Source organism: Lepisma saccharinum, chromosome 14, assembly GCF_977018435.1.
Source record: "Lepisma saccharinum chromosome 14, izLepSacc3.1, whole genome shotgun sequence".
In the NCBI taxonomy this organism is placed as follows: domain Eukaryota; kingdom Metazoa; phylum Arthropoda; class Insecta; order Zygentoma; family Lepismatidae; genus Lepisma; species Lepisma saccharinum.
In genome coordinates, this window is record NC_139242.1 from 20,596,679 (window position 1) to 20,624,173 (window position 27,495).

The 27,495-nt window shown below is 38.4% G+C and overlaps 1 protein-coding gene across 7 annotated transcripts in view; it reads left to right on the plus strand.

Annotated features, from left to right (window-relative positions):
* Window positions 1-27,495, plus strand: part of LOC145998712 (kelch-like protein 17) — a 172,028-nt gene that overhangs the window by 83,178 nt on the left and 61,355 nt on the right. For 3 of the 7 annotated variants that reach the window (XM_083135211.1, XM_083135214.1, XM_083135210.1), the window contains exons 2-3: window positions 24,866-25,093; window positions 26,978-27,074. In XM_083135211.1, the coding sequence (XP_082991337.1) occupies window positions 24,866-25,093; window positions 26,978-27,074 (325 nt within the window). Of the gene's footprint in view, window positions 1-6,755; window positions 6,775-12,367; window positions 12,423-16,751; window positions 16,806-24,865; window positions 25,094-26,977; window positions 27,075-27,495 lie in introns of those variants that run through there. The other 4 variants (XM_083135217.1, XM_083135216.1, XM_083135215.1 and 1 more) reach the window with 4 other exon arrangements.

Consider the following 27,495-nt stretch of genomic DNA (forward strand, 5'->3'; position numbering starts at 1 on the left):
CCCCATTCCCTGCCACGGTCTTTTTTTCTTTTTTAACAGTGTTGAAATATAAATTATCGTATCGTAACTGCTTTGGCGACAGTGAGAATGTACATGCTGGAGCGAGTATGGCGCGAATTCCTCTCACCTTGATGGTGTTCGTTTAACTATATTAATTGGGGATGAGTTTTCCTTTAGATTGATGTATCAGGTATCGCCACTCCGAGCTTGTAAACTCCAAATACAAAACCATTTAAAATCCGATTGAGCATTTTGAAACACCCTGTGTATAAAAATTTTGCCATCAAAATCTATTTTCTAAGCTACCACTTCCGCCATACCATAATAATTTGTGGATAGGTTTTATGTGTGGTGTGCAAAAATTTCGTTTTCTATGTTATTGGTTCGTATTAATAGCATTGTAACGTTGTTTTTGTGCCTATTATTTCGAGGTTAGAGACGAATCGAGTTTAGATATCGAAGCAAGTTTCTGAACGAGACAGACATTTGCAACTCGGAAAGAGGCAGACTTTTTCATTATCTCTACGACCAGTCCTGTGACGTCATATGTCTTTTTAGCACTGCTGATTGAGACCGCACCACGAAGGTCCCGATAAGAGCCCCTTCCTCCTTTTTATACTGTACGACCAACTCGGCATTGTGTTATATTCAATACGATTGAACATAAGCTACTCTTTCCGTTTAATGAAATTTTATATCCTTTTTCCCCGCTATTTCAATGTCATCGCACCATCTGTAATATAGAGTGCAGGGCCAAGCAAGGTAATTTATTCCGGGGGAGGGGGAGGCATATATTCCCCCATAATAGTGTTGCCCTCTAAAAAAATACTCCTTCAGTCTAAAGTTGTCATGTTCCTGTAACGCCCTCATAACAGTTAACATAAATTACTGTGACTAAAATAAAATTATTGTGTGAAATGTATATGTATATGTTGACTTTCATTTTCCATTAGGACGTGGTCCCCCTTGCCACCCTCCCTTCTGGACGCCCACCAGCTTTCTACGTAATATTTAATATTTTCCTGTCACTTTTTATTGTTGATGTCATGTTAAGAACGTCGAAACACTGAAAGAATAAAAACAACATGCAAAGTGTTAACAAAAAAGTTGTTTGTAGTCGTACAGTGGCATCCTTCACTCATTATATCCCTACAGACGGTATTTTTAAAAATTAAATTGCTCCATAACGTTCGCAATACATTTTGGCATTCGGTGCAGAACTTTATCCTCCAGAATAGAAAGTACGAGAATAAATAAGGCAACTGTCTGTGCATTGTTAGATTTATCAAGACAATGTTGACGTTGTCCATAATTCAACTGTCTTCACCAAAATATATAGTAGCTAATGTAGATAAGATTCTAAGCAGCTCAAAGCGATACGTACGAACTTATTACGAGCAAACAAAGACAATGTGAACTCAAAGCTATGTTGGTAATAATAATAATAATAATAATAAAAAAAACAGCGCGTCTACTTCAGTATAAGCCTTTGACTTACTTCAATGTAGGCAAGAGAGTTACATACAGTATTGATTAGAAAGAAGAGTATTTCATTTGTTTTTGTTTTTTTACTTGCGCGTGGTGTAAGAAAGGAACGAATCTTGAAATCTCACATAGAAGTGTGTAATGCTCTAAGTATATCAAGACTTATGATTGAAAAAGTTCATTCTCTGTAAATTGCTCGCAACGAACATTGAAATCGAAGTTGAAATTCGATAAATTTCGCTTGCCGTGAATACTTTGCTTGGTATTTAATATTGGAAATTGTGAATATTTGAAGTGATGTCTTTTATGGGTTTTATTGCACGTTATTTTGTTACACGTGTGGTACTAACTAATTGTGTAAAATAGCTGCACAAAACATAAAATCTGCACTTCTGTAAAGCTGAAGCGTGGCCTCGCATTACATTTCTAAGAAACTTGTATTTCTATCCGAAAATCAGCAATTTCGAACATATTTAACCGGAAAAACTGCAAACCATGAATATATCGACATAATTATTAAGATGTTACCATTTATTTCTCTGCTCGATTTCAAGTTTTTTCTTTGTGCTCTTTGTTTATAATACAACACTCCAAACTGAATTTTCGGGGGTTAGTTCACAACACATGATCCCATTTGACGTCATTAGATCGTATACATATTGAGTAACAACGCAGACGACTCAACCTTATATAATATTCTAATAGCCTTGGTATATATATATATATACTCAAGTTCATGAATGCCAAGGTAGAGTAGTTCAGATTCTGTACTTTTGTGGCGCTGATGTTCCCACGGAAAATAGTTTTATATACGCGTATATATCCTTCGACTTCTCGTGAATGACGTGGAAAATTATTAGCAACTTGTCCTTTCTCTGTGTCATTATACGGTAGTTGTAGTAAGTGATTTTAAGTACTGCAACGGTGTTGAGAACATTTATTTTGGTGTGTTTATTTATTTCATTGTTGTTTACTAAGATGGATTTTAGAAATTTGTTTCAACTGAATACAGGCTTTGATTCTGATGAGGAAAACGAAATAGTGGAACATGAGGTAAGTTTATTGAATTGAGTATTTTAACTAAGTTATTAAGATACACCTTATTCTAACACCGATCTTTGTACGTAAACAAATCTCATGGATTTTTTGCACATAGTTAAGTAGCTTTGGCTGGCAATGTGTCCTTCGTGTTACATACGTGGCAATAAAACAAGTAAAATACTTTTTCAGAATATTCAATAGTACTATACAATGATCACACCACTTCAGAGATTTCATAATCTCGTCTTGTGGAAGTTTGTTCTTGATTTGATTTGATTTGATTTAGTTTTAAGTCCTTTATGTACAGAAAGGCTAATCGGAACTGAACCTACAGTTTAAAGTGGTACCCCAACCAGTATGTGACTCCACCGGGTATCGGACACGAGACCCGTCGATTACAGGAATAACATTTTTTTCCCTTTCTGCCTTCATTTGTTTATTTATGGAGCTCAACAGACCGAGGAGAATTATTGGACTTATTGAAGCACTACAAGTTACAGTATTGAATTGTTCTTATGTTCTGTGCAGTACATATACATTGATTAAGCAGTCTTTAGTGGACGACGGGTCGGGTACCCTATTCTACACCCTCGAATTTTGATTTTTTTTTTTTCATTATGAACATTATTTGATCCTATTTGTGAATAAAAAAAATTGGAGCGCGGAAAGAAGTATTTACGACTGTACAGCCGTTTAAAGTTGAAATTTTGTCGTTTGAAATGGTTCGCAATTATTTCCAATTTCTAGATCGTGATACTAACACGACACCAAATTTTAACTATCGATCTCAACCTAACTGAACTAACCTATCCACGCGCCAATGGTTCGTGGGGCTAGCGCCAATGGTTCGTGGGGCTAGCGCCAATGGTTCGTGGGGCTAGCGTCAATGGTTCGTGGGGCTAGCGCCAATGGTTCGTGGGGCTAGCGCCAATGGTTCGTGGGGCTAGCGCCAATGGTTCGTGGGGCTAGCGCCAATGGTTCGTGAGGCTAGCGCCAATGGTTCGTGAGGCTAGCGCCAATGGTTCGTGGGCCTAGCGTCAATGGTTCGTGGGGCTAGCGCCAATGGTTCGTGGGCCTAGCGCCAATGGTTCGTGGGGCTAGGTTCCCTGTAAGTCAATTACAATGTCCCGTATGTCTCGTCGAACAAAGTCCTCTATGTCCTTCATCCGTTGAACGTGTGTCAATCTCATATTTAGTCCTTTTGTCTTAATTCAATGTCACACAAATCAATTCCAATGTCTAAAGTGGCACAAAACAATTGCAATGTCTCAAATATCCAATCCGCCAATAAATTACATAAATAATATATTGAAATCGCAAATTATCCCATTGCACAAGTCATTCATAACAAGAAAAAATTGCAAATTATCCCATTGCACAAGTCAAAGATAAGAAGAAAAAGAAAATGTTCAGACGTGCGCCTGTGACATGAATCCAAGATGCGCCATGATCAAATCCCTGCAAAACCGTTTCGACGTTACATAAGGAATCTAAATATTGAAAAACGTAAGTTTCCTAGCACGTAGATCTAAAAAAATTACTTTCCGCGCTATTTAGAAACATCGTTTCTTATGAAGAACTAATTTTCGTAACGAGAATATTTGAAATGTGCGAAAAATCTAGGGTGTAGAAAAGGGTACCCGAGCCTGGACGACTTGATACAAGATGAAATTCAGTGTCTTGTGTGCGGATATTTTTATAGGCTATAGACAGGTCCACAAATGATGTGATCAATTTTAAACATATATTAGTCCCCCCCTCCACACACACACACACCAGAAGCAGACATTTTTTTCGCGTTTTATTTATTTATTTATCTCTTATTTGAAATGGCGGAGTTAAGGCCTTACAGAGCCTTTTCTTCCACTCAATCACATACATAAAATGATGCATTATTACATTAAACACAATGTACATATACTCATTTATCATATCCCTAGATACGAACACACTTACACACACACACATACTGATCATTGTTTTTCGAAATAAAGTTAGAAGTTATACCGCTTGCCCATATTGAAATACTTCCTCTGAGAGTTGATGTTCAAAACTGTTTGATTGCTACAAATGACGGTTGTTAAACGCACGTACACACACACACATCCTCAGAAACACGGACACCTACGACCATAAACCTACTTCCAGTCTACTGTTTACAAGCTGTACGGATGCAAGTATCGAGCCGTAAACGTAGACATAAAAGCAGAAGAGAACAGGAGATGCGGTGGGTGCCCGATTCGATGTTCCACTCAGGGTTGATGGCACCGCCGAGACGAAATCTGTTAGTTTCGCTGCAAACATTCCTGGGTCTCCACCGCCGGTTGTCAACCGCGTCCCCCCAGCAGGGAGTAATTGGATTGCGAAGTTCCCCCACGTTGAAGCCCCGCTAACAGATTCTCCACGGGCACTCGTCCTCCTCGCCCGATGATTTTGATCACCCTCCAGAATACAGATAAGCCCTCGCAGAGAGAGACCAACCTCCAGTTGGGCGCGTGTCTATAAAATTACATCCTAATGACGAACCAGCGCCCGGAATGGGTCTAGGGATTACGGGAGTGGAGCTTCGGGGCGTGTAGCTTTGTTGATAAAGGTTAAATAAATTTCTATGGCAGTGTTGAAGCTAAGGCAGCTCATTTCTTAGCTACGGCCACTAAGCAGAGCTGCCGTTAGGCGCTGTGCAAACTGTAGCCTTTGCGCGAGGGCCCATTTTGAAAAGTGAAACCGGACAACTTCCATTTCTATAAAAAAAAAAAAATAGATCAACATGGTTATTAGCAGGGAACGGATTTATATGTAGTAAAAATGTGCTAACTATGTAAATATATACTCCCTCTGTCCCATAATTATTGTCCGGTACACCTTTGTTTGTTATCTCATAATAATTGCCCGATATTCAAACTGTGACATTGGTGTATACAGAAGAAGAAGAGCATGAAACACGGGAATGAGTCATACAACTTTATTACTCAAGGATCAGTACAAATTGTGCTTTCCATCTGCCTCTTCGTCTGTCATTCCTGTACTACCATTTTTGCATACCGGACTATAATTATGGTACAGAGGGAGTATTTAGTTATTTTCACCGAAATATGGAGTTAAATATGGACTTAAAATTGTAAAAAAATACCTTTTCAATAATATAAGACACTACACGAGCTACATAAAATACAGTACACTTTCATTCACATTAACTATAAAACAACACAAAATGTGTTTTCATTTTCTGTTTCCAAAACAATGAATAACAAAATTTTGTTGTGAGTGTTAGAACGTGAATTTCCTTCTGTTTTCTCTTAAAATCGATTTATATTGACTAATACTGCGTTCAATATCGTAAGAAGTAATGGGAGTGTATTTCAAATTTGTCAGTTATTTACAAGAAATTCACCCAACTCTTTTGGTCACACGAGGACATGTAGTTATTGAACGAATATGGAATATATGTTGAGAAATGTTCTGAAATAGGGAAATAATATGTAAAAAGAATGAAAATATGTAAAGTATGAGCCAAAAGCTAATATGTACGTACAAACATGGAAAATGAAAACTTAATTTTTCGAGTCTACATACCATGATATGCAAAGATAATACAAAATATAACTGATGTCATCTTCATACATAAATACGTTCCCTCGTCATTAGTATTGCGTGCGCATCACACACACACACACACACACGTGGATCATTATGGAATTCATGTCAACCATTTTTCTCACAGGAGGATCGACTTAGGCTTGCCAACCCCTCCGGAATCGAACTCACTCTTCCGGTCGCCCGGACAAACTATATCATCTCCCGGAATGACGAGATTTATTATTATTATTATTATCATCATCTTTTATACAGTATTTCAAATTGAATAATTTTGTTATAGCATTACGGCTTCAGAAGAGTTTAATTTCAAATTGTGGTTGCTTGTTTTTTTTATGAAGTTGATTCAATTTTGATTCACATTAAAAAGACCACAAGACGATACTGTAGAAGCAGCGGACGACCGCATGATTTTTATCCAGGAAGGGAAAGCAAGGTATTTTTTCAGCAGGGGGGGTAATCTAAAAGGTTTGAATGCTGCAAAAAAATTCTACCGGAAACTTATTATTTAAAGTTGTCAAGCCTAGATTCAATGCATTATGAGAATACATGTTTGAAAGCCTTTTGGATATGCTTCTGCCACCACTAAAGTGGTCTGAGGTTGTAGGGGCCGAGCGATAGGTTGAGGACGAAGCAAAATGCTACTGGTGGCAGGTAAGATAGCATTTCTGAATCATACAAGGGTAATTTTCTGCGGCGACTAGTACACCTCGACGACCTCCGTGGCGGAGTAGTTAGCACAGCGCGCTACGACGCCAAGGCCACCATGTTCGAATCCCGGCTTGGGCATGGGTGTTCATTGTGAGTGCCACTTCATCAATATCATCACTCATCCTCATCGCCGCGATTAGCCAAAAGTGGCAGAAAAGCGACGTAAAATAACTTAATTCAGTCAGTCAATCAAACCCTAATTTATATGTTGCCAGATTATATCTAATTAAGCTGTGACGCAAATGTTATATCTTCAACAATATTGTCTACCAAGGAGAAGTAAACTGTCCTTGCTCCCCAGTTTTGGCACGCAATCTCCGCTACTGGCGTACGTAGGATTTTTTCTGGGGGGGCTGGAATTGTATATGTGGTTGCTTTCAGTGGTAACCACTTACCGGGCCCGTGGGAACATAACACGATAAATTATTAGGTGCGCTATTATTATTACTGTCATATATTTGCGTACAGAAATCAGTAAATGACATAGCGAGTATGGTGTGCATTAATATCATGATACATGGAAGGGAGAATTTGAGATTTGTTTCACAGTTGGCACCCCTGCCTGCTTTCCAGTGTGCGACATACACAATAAGATATTTCATATATTTAGAACATTCCACTCTCAAAAATGGCAACTGGGAGCCATTTTATGAGTCTGTTCTGTAACCCCTTCAGCCCCCTCTGCGTACGCCAGTGGCCGCTACTGATCTTCAATATTATAAGTAACGAAACGGCACAGAGAAAAAACAATTGGCAAGCCTAATTGCAATATGGTTTCTTTACCTGCGGTATCAGAAGACTGCTTTGTTTGTTATGCACGCCGTTCTTTTGTCCTTCAAGGACAGAGCCACAATCCTCGTGTAACAAACGACCTTACTTTTGTTATGAAAGCCCTGCTAATGGCCTGCTTAGCGCGATGAATTGCAAATGAGCGTTAAGTTATGCTGCAGAAGATGTTAACAATGGTCAAATTAACTCTTCTGCTGAACCCCGTTGAATTCCTTCACTCGTGTCTGTCACATTGTACCCGGCGAGAAAAGCTTGTTCTGGCTGTGAGCATGTGCTGCATATTAACATTTTCTCTGAGAGTCTGTATTTTTTTGTTACACTCGTAGGAGTTTATAGGTATTTTGCACCTGTTAATCTTCGACCCCGTCCTTGAAGTATGAATATTAAATAACTGAAAACAAAGCTAATGTGGAACGTGTTTTAATTACGAGGAAACAATATTAAAGCTTATGCTTGACAAACAAATGTGTCAGTGTTGTTTCCTGTTTAGCTGTTTGTGACTCATATTTACCAGGGTTGAATGTGCATTCCGAGGAATTCAATACGGTTCGATTTTAATAATTTATTCTATATACTAAACACATTCTACATACTAAATGTTTGTACAAATAACAAACAAACAAAAAAGAAAGAAAGAAACATAAAACACAAAAAGAACAAATACAAAATTCAGAAGAAAGATTCATCTACACATTCAAAAAAAAGGGAAAAAGATTGAAAACAAATACACAAAGGATACACAAATTAATTGACACAATTGTGCTTGGTGTGATATAGTTAAATATAATACAAATTAATATTATGTAAAAACATATAAATGTTCTTAATATACGAGAAAGGACAAAATATTGTCAAGGGTTGGCAACATGTAAGGGGAAAAGTAAAGAAGCAAAATGAAAATGAAAATACTTGTTTTTAGGAAGTTGGTTGTTCTGTAGACACTGGCGTTTGTAGGGGAAGGTGATGGGGGCAAAGCTCCCCCCACACAAATTTTCATAAAATCCAAATTTTCAAATGAAACTAGTAAAGAATTCGGAAAAATTAAAAATCGGGGATCGATTATAATTTTTGGCTTTGAGTGCAATTTTGATAGTGAAAAGCTCCAAATATGCGGAATACTTTATTGTGTAATCCACCACCCTCCGAATGGAAATGCGTACGCTAGTGTCTAGAGATAATGGAGCATAGCATGAATGTACAGTCACCAGCAGCGTGTTGCCTAACTCTGCGGCGATAGCAGAAGTTGCTATTGAAGTTGGCTCAAGTTTCTATTGAAGTTGGCTCAAGTTGCTATTGAAGTTGGCTAAAGTTGCTATTGAAGTTCGCTCATTGCCGTAAAATTAGGCAACACATATGTCATTGCAGGGAAGGTGGTATTTCAAGATGCAGGTGTTCTAGTTTTATTGCCGGGGAGTGTACATTATTCCAATTGATATTCGCCGCAAGAAAAACGAAACTACAAAGCATGGGTTTTTGCAGCCAAAATCCCGGTAACAAGCGACCCGGACTGTAACCAAATCCACCACTTACGTTGGGATTTCCAATATTTGCCAGGACATTCAAATCCGAGTGTGTATTTTATACTTTGCACGCTTAGGAATAGACTTAATGCCATCTTCAAACTCTGGAGGCGAAGGTTATTTATACTAGGACATCCCCGTCGAGAACAAACTTCATTTTCGCCATTAGCACGCTCAGATCTTTAATTAACCAATTTGGGAGGACATGTTTTGTGTTCGGCGAAACTCACGGGATCTCCTTTCCCATGATTCCCTCTGCTGGGCGGCTTTCCCGGTTGCGGAAGATCAATTTTCGTCCGGGTCTCCCTTATCGCACAACGCGAGGACAACCTTGCATTCTGACGTCAGACGAGAAATGCCCAAGTTATTACGGTTAGGTTGTGTTCTCTCAGCATAAATAATGCGTTTGCTGTGTATTTGTGCTAAGAGAACCAAACCTAAGAAACCTGACATAACAACGTAGGCATTTCTCGTCTGATGTCAGAACGCAAGGTTGTTCTCGCGTTGTGCAATAAGGGAGACCCTTTCCGTCCCGCCAACTGCGTTCATTTGTCATACGCCAACCCTCGTTATCCGTAGGAATGCTTCAGCCACTGGGGGGAAGAGCAAACTCGTGAATTACTGTATTAGCAGAGACCAATACAGATGGGGCGTCGGCGGGTTTTTTCCTCATTGACTTTAACGAATGCACCATCTGCCGGCATGCACCGAAATTAAACTTGAGGCTCTCAGTTTACGCGGTCGTATTCAATTTACGAGTTATCTTTATCGTGGAAACGTTCCCTTTAACCACTCGTGATGTCTTGTGTTATTTTCAAATGTTGCACACTGTAAATAAGCGTCACGCTGTATCCATATGGTCCAACATGTACAAACTGGATTGGATATGTGAAGCCAAGAAATGGAAAATACCAAGAATCTTATCTATGTAATAGTATCCTAATATGGTAAGGGGTGATTCAATTCACACACCCAAACAGCCCCCTTAATACCACCAAACTTCCTCTAGACCTGTGGTTCTCAACCTTTTCAGTCTGCGACCCACTTCATGGAGCCCATAAGCATGGGTGTCGGTATAATTACTTGTAAGGGTGTGCACCCAGTTTATAATCATATTTTTGCTAACATCTATTACTTTAAGAAGCCCTCTTTTACATTTACTTAAACAAATTACACATACGTCGTTCTAGAAAAGTAAATATGTAATTTAAAAGACTAATTGACTCTAGTCTAACATCTAACTAAACACACATTCTGAAATTTAAAACCTTTTTTTTTCTTTTTACTCACCGAATTACTGTGACGGTTGCTTTTTCCGTATAAACTGTGGTATGTTAGGTTCAATAGTGGTTAAGTCGTAAATCCGAATGCTCGTCACGACTATTCCTGTACTTGCTTTTTACTTGAATCAGAGATGAAAAATTCCTTTTCACACAAACATGAGATGTAAAACTACATGAACAACTTTAATGCCTCATCCGAAAGTTCAGGATACTCAACTCTTAAAGATATCCAAAAATTTGTGAAGTCTGAATCAAAAAATGTAGTTTTAATGCCAGAATCACAGCTGATATCACATAGTTCTTCTCTTCCTAAGACACAGTAAATAAATTTTCGAGAACGACTTCGAGATCCACCAAACGCCCCCTCGGGACCCAGCAGTGGGTTGCGCCCCATAGGTTGAGAAACGATGCTCTAGACCCATAAAAGTTTTCAAAAGCCCAATTTGTGGTCACCTTGGCTCTAAATTTACCCTTACATTGCATTACATAATAAAGGTGGAGACACATTGCACAGCGGTTCTGATCCAACTTTAATCTGTGGGTCCAGTCCCGATTAGCTTATCAGAGCACAGAGAGAACTTAAAGCAAACTTTGAGAACAGAAAAGCCACAAGGAAATTGGGATATTGAGAAAATTTTAGTGCAAAAAGAAACAACCATTCAGAATTCAATATTTTCATATTCGACCTCTCAACCCAAAAAACAAATAGTTTCATGGCTTTTCAAAAGTTCCAAAAACGACCGTTTTATGTCAGAGGTCCCACAACACACAATCATGACTAATATTTCCCCCACAACTTTCAGATATTTTCTTAAGCAAGGTATGTAAAAGTTATTAACGACATAACTTCAGTATATTAACTGTGGATTTATTTGCTTTATTTTACTTCGCTTTTTTGCCACTTTTGGCTAATTTGCGAAGGTGGGGATGAGTGATGATATGATGAAATTGATGAATGGACACTCAGAAACACCCATGCCCAGGCCGGGATTCCAACCCGAGACTCCTAGCGTCGTAGCTCGATATGCTAACTACTCCGCCACCGAAGCCGGCTACATTACCTTCAGAAAATGGGGGAAAATAAAGAAAACAGTTACGCAAGATATTCACTCATCTGATGTATCGGGTCTAAAGTGTCTCCTCAAGGATTTAATTATAATTATAATCATTTCTAAACAAAGTAACCATTTATTTTTAGTTTGTGATAACTACTTATTATTATTGTCACTATTCATTTTTATATCAATTCCCTGACCCCCTTAAAAAAACTGTGGCGACCCCTTTGTTTCCGACTGATCATGTGTTCGGACTCTTCACGCGATTGCAGTAGTGCAACTTACCGTTTCCACCACACAGTCTCATTTTTTAAGGCTCGACTGGACCTTTGGCATGCAAATGGGCGATTTTTTTTCAAATTTTCCTCTCCATTCGAAAAACTTCTTGGATATTTCAAAATATGAAACATTACATCAGCTTAGAATTCCTTCTAGAGCATTGACGTGAATTTTAATGTAGTTTTCTTTCACTGTTGTCTAGATATTATCAATAGTTTAATAGACTTATGTAATCACAAAACTATTGAGCCTTAACAATGCAAACTAAAAAAAACATGTGCTTTGCTGTTTACGAGAACCCCACCATAACGCTCTGTTGGAGATAAACCGCTCAATATTTCCTATTTTGTTGAGTGTTGGGAGTTGAAGGTTCATCGTGCCTAAACAGAAGATGCGTGCCCTTGGATTCCATTTATTCCCGGCCCCATTGAGTGTACGTGCAGAAAAAAAAACATTAGCTGCAAAGAACGCAGCTTGTCATCCGGCTGACGGATTCAGCCATCCATCTCCCAGTTTGAAGTCTCTGCTTTCGGTCAGTCGCCTCAATGAAATCACTCAACTTTACAACCTCATTGCGCTTTGTTGATATGATAGGTGGCGGCGAACTCTGTTCTTGTTGATATCCAGCTGTGCTGAAGGCTACAGTTCTTTTGAAATTGTCGGAGGTAAGTGTCCGTTTGATTCGTATCGATTTTCATTCGAGGCGTTACGAAGTGTTGTGACGTCAGATTTTGTCATAGGTTTGTTTATATGTTCCCTTTATCTATAACTATATAGCGGATCTGGATTTGTTTCTGGGAGAGACATAGCATATGGTGTAAGCATATGATAAAATGTAATTCTGGAAATATAGTGTGCAGATTTTACGAGGCATTAAAAGGGTTAATTTTAAATCCCTTTTATGTTCAGATAAACTAATCTAGACTGGACTTTAAAGTGGGAGCATCTGTACCTCCACCAGAAACAAACCCAAGAACCCTTTGATTATAAGATGATAGCATTTTGTTTTGTGAAATAGCAGGAGTTCTGCATTATTTAAATTCATAACGGTTACAGAAAGGGATAAGATTGAGAATTCATTTTCTCAAGCGAAACTGTGACAAACGTGGAAAATATTGTATCTATTTGCTTCCATCTGTTAACGTTATTACTTTGTAACCAGCAAGGTCAAGTTTCGATTTCCGGCGTCTACTTATTTTATTTTTATCCTTTTACTATCTGGAAAAGAATCGCTCGAACATTTTTATTCGTTGCAATTTAATGCTACCAATACTTTTTAAAATATTTAGTCATCCCTTTTGTGAGGAGCACGTGCCCCCCATGCTCCTCCCGCTAAATCCACCATCATAACTATGCAACACTCCAGTAGAACTTACTTAAGTTCAAAACATGCGCAGATTCAGTCTACAGTGTACTCAGCGTGTCTTGCTACGTACAGTCAACGGCAAAGATATTAATAGGCAAATTGTCCATCGCTATTTTCATTACTCTTTATTCCACCCCCTGTGTTGTTTTAGGGAATGAATTTCTGTTGTGGAAAATGGACTGAATGAAAATGGTGATGGACAATTCGCCTACTATTTATTTCGCCGTTGGGTGTACAAGGCTGCGCAGTTACGTTCTCTCGGACCTTCTGCGCAAAGACCTGATATTTAGTAGTGTTAAAGGTGGGGCCTTCTCCGAAACGTCACGTTTTAGACTCGCTTTGAATGTACTCAGAAGATAGGATCAGAGGTGTTCCGAAAAATGATGCAGTTCTATCCATTTTCGTAGTGTAACGTTATTTGGAGTACATGTGTGCATAATGCACGCTGCTTGCAAGCATTTTTTTAAAATCATATGTATACGGAAGCGTACGCAGGAAAACTATTGCGATAACTTTTCTTTCCCATTGCTTCAGTTTCTCTTGAAAAATCTAATGAAAAGAAAAAGGAAGTGATGTGCACCTTCCGGAAATTCGAGAAGGCGAATTTGCACGCGATGGGAGAAGTTGGAACAAACGTGCACGGAGAGGCGCTGTAGGCCTCAGATTACTGCGTCCGCTTGTTTCATTTACTGCCGAGCACGCCCTACGTTCAACTGAAAACACTAACTCTAAGAGTGTCATATTATGTCATGTCGTCATATTGAACACAGACTGTTAGGTACTGAAGTAAGACCGTTATTATTGTATGCGACAAGCAAACACTGAAAGAGATGCCGATGTACGAGTACATTTCCTGTACTGGTGGCAGCCTCTATAAAGATCAGCGGCCCTTTTTTTTCTTTCGTCAGCATTGTTGTTATGAATTTTTCTTCTTTGGTTTCTTCAAGTGGTATGTTTGTGGTTTTCGATAATTGCCTATGTGAGTTATGTTTTCTTTTTCTCTCATTTTTGCGTTCTTGATAGACGGTTTATTTTTCCACCTGCTCGTTCTTCCTCACACTGGAGCAAAAATTTCAGCTGCTTTCAAGGTATCAGCAAGTCGTGCTCGGGCAATTATTTAATGCGAGTTGTAACGTGAAGGTTGGTTTTCTTATTAATTCGTTCTATTTATTTGTTCCACATAACATGTCTAGTAAACGACCCATTTCAGGCTTTATCAAAAACTGTTAGAAAGGGGCCCAATGTTCACGAAGAAATTTTACAGTTCGTTGTTGGTGATAGTGCGGCAGAAGGGATTTTAACGAAGCCGAAGTTGCTGTGGACTTCTCATTTTGTCCTGAAATGGCAGGCGGAAGGTACAATGTACTATGTATTTTGTACCTCCATTCGTTACTTTGAAAAGTTCAAAAATTATGGTGCTTTTAAAGGCAAGGATAATTTCATTTTATATTTCAGTACATAGTTCAATAAGACTGCAACGTGTATCTGAATGTTTACACTGTCTGACCACTTTCTTGGAGTATAAGACTTAATGCACATCATCATGGACGTCCAGGGGGAGGGCAAGGGGGGTACAGCCTCCCTGAAATATGAATGTCAATCAAAAGTTATATACTCGTATTTCACACATATAATTTCATTCCAGTGAGTAATTTATGTTAATCAGTGGCGGCGATTAGGGGTGTAGTTGCCCCCCGCATTTTGCTATTTTTGCCCCCGCACTACGCTAAACCTTAGGGAAAGCGAACTGTCCTGTCCCCGACCCCCTCCCCAGTTTTGGCACCTTGCTCCCCCAGTTTTGAAAGTTTGCATGCTTATTTTTAATTTTTTTCTTACTTTCAGCATCGCACCCCCTAAATTTCTTTCCGCACCCCCTCAACACCCCTAGATGATTAATCCTGGTGCCGCCGCTGTTTGCCGGCGACGTTACTATGTGCGAAACTTCAATGTTCAACGATTTTCACGGAGTATGATTTCCTTATCTGTTCCACCCTTATTTTGCTACTGGACCATTCCAGTCAGCGCATGCGCACTTGCGTCGAAGGTCGCGACAAACGCAGACAGACTATACTAGACACTGTGAGCAAGAATTTATTTAAATAAAGTGAGAAAATAGAGTGAAGATGCAACTGTGGGGAAGAGGTATGGGTGATAATCAGGAAACGGATTTATATGTAGTAAAAAAGTGCTAAATATGTAACACCAAAATATGGAGTTAAATATGGACTTAAAATTGTAAAAAAATACCTTTTTAATCATATAAGACACTACACGAGCTACATAAAATACATTACACTTACATTGACATTAACTGTAAAACAACACAAAATGTGTTTTTATTTTCTGTTTCCAAAACAATGAATAACAAAATTTTGTTTTAAGTCTCATAAGTTGGTTTATATTGACTAAAAGTGCGTTCAATATCGCAACAAGTAATGGGAGTGTATTTCAAATTTGTCAGTTATTTACAAGAAATTCACCCAACTCTTTCGGTCCCACGAGGACATGTAGTTATTGAGCGAATATGGAGTATATCTTGAGAAATGTTCTGAATATAGAAATAATATATAAAAATAACCAAAATATGAGCCAAAACCTAATATATGGAAAATATAAACTGAATTTTTCGAGTCTACATACCATGATGCACAAAGATAATACAAAATATAACTGATTTCAGCTTCATACATAAATATGTATTTACATATAAATCCGTTCCCTGCTGAAACAATGAATCGTTTGAGAAAGGAAAGTTATCAAATGACATCCAATTCGTCGTACGAGAACCAGGCAAACGTAACTCCAAAAATGCGATCTTCAGTTTTTTTTAAAAAAATAAACTCCTCTAAAGATCTCTATTTGTAGTCAGTTCTACAAATCTCCACTTGTAATCCTTAGCAGTAAGGTGGAGTCACGTATGTATCTCCAACTAATTGACTCTTCTGAAGAGTCAGACATATTCCTGAGAATACATTATTTCCTATCTCCTGTAAATTTGGTAAATTGGAGTTACGTCCCTCTGGTTCTCACAGGACGTATTATTACATTGTATTAGAACGTAGAACCCAAGATTTGAAATAAGAGACTTTGGGTGATTTTGTTCATTTTACGTCGCTCTTCTGTCACTTTTGGCTAATCGCGAAGATGAGGATATGAATGATGATGAAATTGATGAAGGAATACTCGTGCCTAGGCCCTGGATTCGAATCTGGGATCTCTGAAATATGGATACTTATGACGTTCTACGTAGTGTAATGTTACGTGTCCGTTTTCTTATTTTCGGTAAGCATTATACGTGAAATGGTGTTGTGTTATTCAGGCGAAAGCAATGCATTTCACAGTTTACAAACTTACCTTATGAGCATTGCGTGTTCTCAGAACAATGGCTGGCGCTAATAGGGAAGTAATTGTTTTCATCTATTTCTAATCAGAAACATATTTGAGCCCTCTTTCTATGTCCTTACCCCGCGAGAGAGAGAGACAATGAAAATAATTACTACCTTATTTCCTTATTTGAACATGCTTCATTGTCAACAACTCATTGTTATCAGAACACGCAAACACTCCCATTATCCTTGTAAAGTGAATGCCTGCTGCAGGAGTTCAGCATTCTTTGGTTAGTAAGAATCGAGAGTTCCGAACTGTGCCTTTTAGTGAATCTCTCCTCAATGGTTAGTTGCAAGTAAGTGAACCTGATTGTGAAAAATTCATATTATTTAATAATGCAGGGTAACGCAAATGTCACGTTTCATAGGAAAACAATGGTTACAGTAACAGTGCATGTTCAATATGCCAACTATCTGTGATCTTTTCTTTGAGGTTATCCAGTCTCTTAATTTCTTATCGCACACAATGACCTTTACGTGTCGCCACAAGTAAACATCCAGGGAGTTAGGTCGGGCAATCATGGTGGCAATTCAGCTATGTAACCTGACTTTGCCTTATCCTATACTGTTAAGCAGCAAAAGACAATCAACGTAATATGCTCTGGATATATTTTTTTTATAAATTCACTGCTAACACAGAAAATATCAACCATTGTAGATTTCTTATTGATTTAACTTTATCATGTATCCGTTTTTGTAAGCAGTAATATGAGAGATTATATTACATGGTATGTTTAGATATATTATATTGTGTGTAATGGTTGGATCCATGTTTGTATTATTAAGTGTATGCAGTGCCGGATCTACAAATCTTGGCCCCCCTGCAAGATATTACCAGAAGGCTCCTCTACCTACATGTATATATATATATATATGTGTGTGTATATATATATATGTGTGTGTGTGTGTGTGTGTGTGTGTAAATTTATAATATACAGGCCATAATATATATATATATATATATATTATAGCCTGTATATTATAAATATATGAATTCAAATACATATAGGCTATATATATATATATATATATATATATAATTTATGTGTGGACTTCATGTTGACAAAGTCACATATAAGGGCCAAGAGGGTGATTCGAAAGTCCCTTAACTCCCCGTATGAAAAGTAAAGGAGTTAGGCTGGGTACAATTGGTCATGATAGAAACAGGCTAGGTTTAGGGGGAACCACATTGGTGTGTCCCAAGCGTCATATTGAATTTAACTCAAAATGTTTAAATGGGAAGGGGCTGATGTGATATAGTATATATACAGTATATATACACACATATATATGGTCAGCATATTGAGTTTTTCATATCATGGAAACAAGGCTTAATGGTGTTATACTTTCTTTTTGCTAATAACTGTATTATAGGCCTCCCCGATGGCGCAGTGGTAGCGTCGTCGCCTTGTAATCAAGGGGTCCCGGGTTCGATACCCGGTGGAGGCACATGGTGGTTCGGATCCCACTTTAAACTGTAGGTCCAGTCCCGATTAGCCTTAATGTGCATAAAGTGGACTTAAAGCTCCAACTCAATCAATCAATAACTGTATTATAGTCGAGTGGCTGTTTTCAGAATTATATATTATATAATTATATAGCTACATACATTTTTTTATGACTGTTCACAAAACTATTAATAAAATCTTTGCATACTTTGCAACAATATTTGAACACGTTAACCATGACGCAAAGTAAATGTCATAAAAAGTACTCATTGTGTAAACTTGCAACCAACTTAAATCTTGCTCCACGATTTTACTTCAATTTTACTACCTCGTTTTAGCAACACGGCTGCTTATACTTGGCAATATAAATCACAGTACGAACACACTCTCCAACATGCAGATTTTTTAAACAGCATGTGGATAATGCATGGCCGTGCCGTTGCATTAGTATGAAGATCGAAAAATAGCTTCACTCTAAAATTTTTAGTTCAATTTCTACCTGTGTTGAAAAATTTAATGTTTGTGTGATGCGCTCGTGCGGCGAAGAGGAGTCGATCAGTTAGTGATGAATTGGAGGAAGAACGCCCAGCTTTGTTCTCGATTCTAACCTGTAACATCAAATTACAGTGATGTGTCATTTTCTTCAACACATAGTCTATACTTGTATATCTGAGAGAGGAGAATTTAGGATCTTGTGAGCCTATCAAGGTTGTATCGAACAGATTGCTTTAGAGCAAAAACATATTAAGGATCATGGAACATTTGGACATGCAATCAGATCCCGTTGAGATGGCACGAGTACGGTGAGTGCTTATATCACTGAGTTCTTAGAATGGTCATGTGATTTCGTGTTTTCTTGTTTTTAATTGTACAGTCACGTACATTTCTGGGCTGTAAAAATCCCATTGAAAGCGAATGGAATCGTTACAACACAGAAATGTCCGTGACTGTACAGTCATCGTCATTAAATGCGGCACCTAGATCCTGCAAGCTACCCTGCAAGGCGTTACGTGTGTTGCCAACTCTACAGTGTTGGTACAAGTTATCACTGATATTAAAATCCAATCAATCCGTAGAGTTAGACTATTTCAGGATCTAGATGTTCCATTTTTATTGCCGCTGACTATATATGACGTGAGGTAGCTTTGGTCGTCTTTTTAATAAAGTATATCGACAAGAAACTAATATTTGACAAACCTTTGTAAGGACAGAATACCAGGAGAAAATAACGTAAAAGCCTTCAGGCTTCCGTCATGCCTCTCTCCCTTATGCCACTATCCTAATCGCTCATTCATTAACGTCAAATAATAAGCCAACACCGCGATGCCTATAATGTCTATAATGGTAGAAAATTGAATTGAATTTCACTCACTCACTTTAATGGCAAATTCCTGTTAGGCCCGCTTTAGACGAAAGCATTTTCCTCGACATTTTTCTTAACATTTATGCCATGACCAAAATGCTACCGTGTAAAGTGAAAAATCTTATGGCATATTTCATGGCATTTCTCAAGGATAGGCTCGGTCCGAATCATTTTTCGTAGCGTAACCAATCAGAAGCGATCTCTAGGTCACGAGTGAAAATGTAATGGCGGTCGCGTGAGATGTAAAAAACGTATCACTTCACACTTTTAAACGACGATAACTATTCAACCGAGAGGAATATCGCTTCGTATTGATTGGTTTTAGGTAGAGAAGAATGGCGCTGATTAAATACATACTTTACAACGTTTACTGTACACGTATGGAAGAATAGTTTAGCTATTTCAATTGTAAACACCGTGCACACGGCATTGACGGTGTAACTCGACGTGCCTTTCGTGCTGTATGTATTATACATCGTAATCGTAAAAGGTAATCGAAATGTTCCATGAAATGCTTTCGTGTAAAGTACTACCTGCTATAAGATTTTTGGAAGCATTTACGTAGCATTTATGCTAGCAAAAATGTTAAAGGAAATGCTTTCGTCTAAAGCCGGCTTTAGTCTGCAAATGACGTTGTTGAAGATGGCAGAGCGACTGAACGCCGCATCTGCTACTCAGTCTAGCTTAAAATAACTGAATTAAGATCTCCTGCGGGGCCATCTTAGTAATGAATATCGATCGCTTATCCGCAGTTGTCTTCTTTTTCTGAGAGATTGCATGATTGCGAGCATAAAAGAAGTGAAATTTGTCATATGGTCGCACAAACGTACTCTTAATGTGGGATTAGAGGCTACTCGCATAAGACTGTGGCGCACATGTGTTCCTTTCTTCTACCTCCAAGAAACTGATTGGCTTTCCACCACCTATACGGACCAATTGTGTAGAAGTTTACAATGATTTCCCGTACACGATTGAAAAGAATTAACTCTAACAAGGGCATTGAAGAGTCCTGTGTTCAGTTTACACCAAGCGTGAGTTCTTCATGAAAGTTATCAAATTTTTGTTCACAGTTCTTACTTTCCACATTGTTATCCAGGCGAGGTCGTCAACTAGTCATATCTTTTGTGTGATAGAAACATCTGTTGAGGATGTAATCATTCAAGAGGATAACATGAATGACGTAGTGAAGAGAGGTGCCTGTAGTCTACTGAACAGTTGTTAATATAACCATTACTAGCCAAGAGTATTAAAAACATTGTGAGGTAGAGGGTAGTACTAAATTAATGTTGTAACCATTTATTTATCTGTGGATTTATTTCCAAATTTAATTCCATATTAATACACAAAGTGCGCTTGCTGTAGGAATAGAAAGAAAACTGAATTTTAGAAATGTTATGCAATACCTCATTTACTTCAGTGCTCCACATTTTGTATTTATTGATTAAATAGTTCCATACACGTATATCGACATATAATGTTGAAGGTTTACTATCGCCGACATTCACATAGGACAAGAGATAAAGTTTAGATCGCATCAGGTTAGTATTTGTTAGTTCTGGATTCATCAAATTTGTACTTTCTGCATTTTGAGTTTTTGGCAAAGTTGTTTGTGAATTTTTTCTTCACTAGAACTAGAAAGAAGGCAGAATGGATGTGATAATTAAAATCAGTTAAATGCGCGTATTATGATATTGATAAAAAAACACCATTTTATAAATGGAATTAATAATTAAATATTGTTTTATATCTTCTATATTTATATTTGATTTGGCAATTTTACGTTGTTTTTTTTTTTAATTCTCTAAGCTTCATCGTGACATTGAGGATGAATTGAAGAAATAAATGGCCAATCCCAAAGAAATATCTATGACTTGAGCACAGAACATCGGGCTTCGCTACGTTTTACAACCACCTCTCCAGCAATTGAATCATCGCTTATTTATTCATATATCTTTCATGTGTTTCGTCGGGTCATCAACTGTCATCGTTGCGATTAACCTAGAGATAGACTTGTGTAATAAGACACCAGAGTCAATTCCGCACCAAAAGTAGTTATGTTAACCAGGTTTAGCCGACCTCCGTGGCGAAGTGACTAGCACAGCACGCTACGACGTCCGTGTTCGAATCCCGGCCTGGGTGTTGGTATTCTTTGTGAGTGTCTCATCATCAATTCTAACATATCACTCGTTCCCATCGTCTCGACTAGCCAAAAGTGCCAGAAAAGCGACGCTAAATAACAAAAATTAAATGAAGTGAAGTCAGTTTGAGCATGTATTTGTAAGACCACACTTGGTGTTACTTGGCATCACACTTTTGTCCCAGATTATATTTTTGTGTGAAATTCCGACGTTAACATGTTCCGAGCTGCGAAAACTGTGTTGATAGTCATCCGTTTAGTATCGAAGCGTTAAATACACCACAGACATCACAATGCACTTAGCGCTCCCCAGGTGCACGACATTCTCCATAATTACATCCAGGAAGGTGAGGCGAACTGTTAGCAACAAGAACATAAACGCAGCACGCGGCCTTCTGTTTCCGTGAGATAGCAGTAATGCTTCCTTGTCACACACATGGCTTTGTATCCATTCATCGATCCTGGTTCATTCCCCTGTCTCCAAAGCAACCGAAAGTTCGGCTCGCAGGGGGTAATGGGTCTGGCGGGGAGCGCGCGCCGATCCCCTTTCCGGAAGAGATCGAATGCTGTGCACGAGATAGAGAAGTCACTCGCCCCGTGTAGCTGATCATCTGTGCACGCACGGGACGAATTCCAGGAACTGAGGGTGCGTGCCTCCACTTTTCCATCAGGATCAACGGCCTGGGTGCGGGTACATTGATGGCTGCATTTATCTGGCTCGGAGCAGCCGTCGAATCGTCTATCGAAGTCGTCCATGAATAATAATAATAAAGGACTTTTCCGAATTTGTTATGAAAAATTGCGAACTACTTCTACTTTGCCTTAATTTATTTATTTGAGTTGGGTTTAAAATTCACTTTATGCACATATAAGCTATTCGGGACTGGGCCTACAGTTTAAAGTGGGATCCGAACCACTATGTGCCTCCACCGGGTATCGAACCCGGGATACCTTGATTGCAATGCGACGGCGTTACCACTGCGACAACTACTGCACCTTAGCAACATTGATGTCATATATATTGGGTAATAATATTATATGTGTCAAAGTTGTAAAGTAATATAGGGTGTTGCATAAATTTTGTTTGAAAAGACAACGAAAGTGTAAAGACATACGGATGTGGACATGAGTGTACTTGGAATTGCTGATCCTGGGATAAAGATGAAATTTTATATATATATATATAATTTATACTGTGTGTGTGTGTATATTGGGGAAGGGGTACAAATATGGAATACCAGTTTGTTGTTGACCATTCAACGACAATTTTTTAAAAAATAATGTATGTGAGAAACTCCCCTCCTCTTCCTTAATTAGTTCTTTAATAGAATATAAGGTTTAGACTACTTAACATTATTGTAATTATTTGTAAATAACATTTTCCTAAAAGTTTACATGATTGCTCCACAAAAAAATGAGGTACAAATATGGAATACAGCAACATTGTGCAGAAAATGAACATATAAACACAATTATAATGAAAACATTAAATAAGTGAACACTGTAAAGTCACAAGTATGGGAAAATTCCTGAACTTCGCATGTCTGTATCACTATGATTATTAGGCTACTATACTGAACGCAACTCCAACTGGCGGCTGACCTTGACGGCTATTTCTGGCCCTTTCTGTCTCCCAATCGTCTTCGGGGGTCTGTGGCTCGATGGGATCAACAAACTCAGTTGCGAAGTAAAAGCTGAAGTGAACACATCGCTCTCACGAAGCAACGTTGCCAAGCGTACTTCTGTTTTTGCCAGTTGTCTATTTGCGTGTTCGCGTGTGGAACTCTCTCATGTAGGACCACGTGTGCAGTTGTACCATTAACACCCCTCTGATTTCTGGTGCTGGCAAGACTCTCTCGCGCTTTACAGTACGTTTGGCAACATGTGGTGTACCCAACGCTCATTTGTTTGGTCCCGCGAACAACGTTCTGTGACTCGAAAATGCACGATTTCAGTCGAAGAAAATTCAACTGATCGGCGATTCGCTGTTTCCCAGCCGCCAGGTGGAGTTGCGTTCAGTATACGTATTTACCTAGTTAAAAAAAAATTGCAAACGTAAAGTTCATTATCATATCCAGCACTAAAAAAAAACAGCAAAAACCCTCAAAAGGGAAATTCACATTCATCCAAGGGGAATAAAATACTGCCTTAGGAACAACAATCCATTGTTTTCACCTTAATATTTTTTAACATGTATGGGGTATAAATATGGAATACTACTATTCAATATTTGAGCCACTGTTACCTTCGAATATCAAAAGCCAAAAGTGTATTAAAACTCACCCCAACAATGTATGTAAATATAACAGAATAAAGGCCTGATTGATATGCTACAAAACTGTATACCATGTAATTTAATTATGTATACTAATAAGAAGCACAAGACAAAAAAGTAATTACTTCCAAACATTTCACTTCGGGCGGGAAACACAATAATCGCTCTAACGCGCACTGTTGAACCACAAGCTGCGAACTAACCGCTTCCTGTGGTGGTGAGGAACGCTGACCAGCATTTCAGGTAGTTCTTGCTAGAGTGTAGCAATTACCAGGCGAGATATAATGGTATTCCATATTTGTACCCCTTCCCCTATATATATACACACACACACACATACACACACACACACCCCCACACACACACAGGGTGTCCGATAAATTACTCCGCATTTTTAAATGATTTAACTTCTTTATTTGCTAACCAGTTCTGTTCCACCTAGTGTTGCTACGTAGGCTATACAATCCGCTTCTTGAGGTTTTCTTCTAATTCAAAACTCCGCATAAACCCGGACATTATCGACACATTTTCATAATGGAACAGGTAAAACAACTGTGTATGATGTGAAACTGTAACATGTTCTTATCTTCGAACGCCCCTATTCCATCTCAACATAAATGTGAAGATTCTCAGATACTCAATGTTCATACTTGTAGCTATCGACAAAATCCTCAACGTGAAGTAGCACATGTTGTCAAACAGTTTGGGCCATTCAACATACCATGACAGAAAATTTTCTGCAAATTCCATCCTCTTCTCACAGTCGTTAGGAAAGAATTGCTGGATGTAATGTGACTTCTATGGGTAGAAATATATTTTACATGAGAATTGTTGCAACTTGCTTAACGTGAGAGGCCATTTCCATGGGAGAGAAAAGAACACTGAAACAATATTAACTATGAGTTCAGACATGTGAGCGTTGAAGACGGCAGAAGTGCCCCTCTGCTGGCACTGAATTTCACCATCGTATGTGGGAGGACGATCTGCTTGCTTCCGGTACTGACCTCTCAGCCTATGGTGTAATGAAAATGATTTGCTATGTATACTATGGAATATTCACGCAGATGTAATGTATTATTGAATAAACTACAATATAACATCCATTATTAATCCATTGCTGCTCTTTCTTGCAGATGGTTCGAGAGTTAACTGCCGGGGGGCGTCCCTCTGAAAATGTTGAGAAAGCGAAGATGTATCTGCCCCTTCCGGCAGAGCGAGGGGACGGCCAGACGCCGAGAGTGAACGTGGACATGGCGTCCCCCTCCAGCCCTGGGGAACCCCTCACGCACTTCTTTCATCAGAACCCCGAGCACTGCTCCGTGGCGTTTGCGGCCATCAACAGGATGAGGCAGAACTCTCAGGTGAGTCCGTGAAATACGGTATGGGCGCATCTCAGGCCATGTGGTTCTCGCATTACAGCGTTTCTTCCTCTAGAAACAGATGTTCGTGGTTCTCATGTGAAGAGCGCGTTTCCACTCCCCCTCCGATTCCTGAAGCATCAACAAGAAAGTTCTTTCTGCTGATTACTTAGTAGCAGTGTCCAAATCAGGGTGCGAAATCATTGAAAACTGCTGGGAGGGGAGAAAGTTCTTAATCTTCAAACCCCTTTCCCCCATAAACATATGTGTAAAGTATACGGGGAAAAAATGGTAATCTTATTAAAAGTAAAATAAATTACTCAATTAAAAATATATTATTGTTATTAATTACATAAAGAAAATTAATGTATTACTTTTATACATATTCTATAGCAGCTAACTAATTCCTTTAGTAACTGGTTAAAGATGTTAATAAATTATGAAATAGTTGAAGTGGTTTTATTTTGTGTAAGTTTTTGTTTAGTTTATGTTTATGTTAATATAAATCAATTAGATTTCATAGTTATTATTGTTTTGCATTCTTGCTTTACTTTTATTGTGCGTATTGATGTAGATTTGTTAATGATCTCTTGAGAGAGAAAACATTCAATACTCACAACTTCACAAATTTGTGTGTGTTTTCGATATTATTCTTAGTAAAGTATATTTGAAGTTAAAAGTAATTGCTTATCTTTTGTTTGTTATAACAAAAACTCTCCTCCCCGGAAATTTTTGGTAGGGTGGATTTTTGAGGGCAAGATTGTTGGTGGGGTGAGAATCCCCCCTGTTCCCCCCAGGATTTCGCACCCTGGTTCAAATTGAACAAAACTGAGATGAGGTGTACCATATATACGTAGGATATCTATTTTATTTATTTCTTGTTTTGAACGGTGAAGTTAAGGTACAATCACTGATAGTAAAAAAGGGGCACCTACATCCTGAAAACTCGCTTGCCTACAAGGCATTGAGTGCGTTGTATAACTCTAGGGCAATATGTATTTTAATAGCAAATATTCAATGGCAGCTTCTACCAGCCCCGTAGAGTTAGGCAACACACACAACGCCTTTTTTTTTTTGCCCGGTGACTGTGAAAGCCATTTCTTGTTTTAAGATGTTTTGACGAATCTACTAAAATCAATTCAAACTACACAGCTATAATAACAATTGCAAGAAAACTGTAATATATGAGGTGTATGTATCAAAATCTAAGTCAGTTTTTAATATGAATTCAATTCAACTTACACTTCTCCGATTTCCACAAAGATTTGACATACCAGTAGTACAGTTATCGCTTTCCCACCTTGAAATTATGTCCTAATAATGAAAAGTATTGTTGAATAAAAAAAATAATAGTGGAGGTGCATGTATTATCATAGGGGAGGGACACTGGTCTTGGCTATTTTGAAAATGAAGCTGCCACCAAAATTTTCTATACATAGCATTCTAATTCCAGGCTTGGTTGAATGCAAAATCCTGATTTCTTTCGCACAGTATTTTCGATTTGTTCACAAATATCCTGTGACTGTTCTATCTACACATCGATTTGAAATGCGGACATTGTCACATGCACTTAACATTGAACATTGTATTGCTTGTTGATATTGATGAAAGTTTCAAAACTTACAGTAACTAATTAATATAGAGTTGCTTGCTGCTTGTAATACGTTTGGAATATCGTAATCATTTTCCTAATTTTGTTGAATAATGCCTCAGCAGTTTGTCGATTTCAAACCGAAACATTTCCTTTAAAAACCTTCTAACTTTGAAGTAAGACATTCGCAGAAGATTGAGTATCCTTTAGGTGCTTCAACAGGTGTTTTTGCATGTTCAGGTCTATTCACTTCTATCTCAGTTAAGTGGTAAAAAGTGACCTCTATTGTTTTCCAGCTGTGCGATATCGAGCTGAAGATTGGAGTGGTTTCCATCCACGCTCACAAGGTGGTGCTGGCGTCTGTTAGCCCTTACTTCCACGCTATGTTTAACGGTAAGTTCTTATAAAAATCTTTTTCTGATTAAAATATTAAGTTGCTAAACATTTTAAATGGACGGAATTGGAAATAATGTGTTGGCGTCCCGTTATTTCTAAAGAACTAAGAAAACTTGATGTCTCACATGTGATAATAATGTAGATACTAAAGTGATAGTGAGAAAAACAAGTCGATATGAATTCGCATATAGCTCAATTTAAGGTTTGGAAGAAATTGGGGTCCATGTCACAGTCACCAGATTCATCATCTCCTACCTTGACTTGCAGCTTGGCTTCTCACCGACCGACCTCGTCATCTGCTTTCACCCATGGTTACCATCACTCCAAGATACAGTAAAACCTTGTTAATCCGGACCTCGATAAGTCGGACTTCGCTTAATCCGGACAGGCAAAAGGCCAAAAAAAAAGAGCAGAGTGC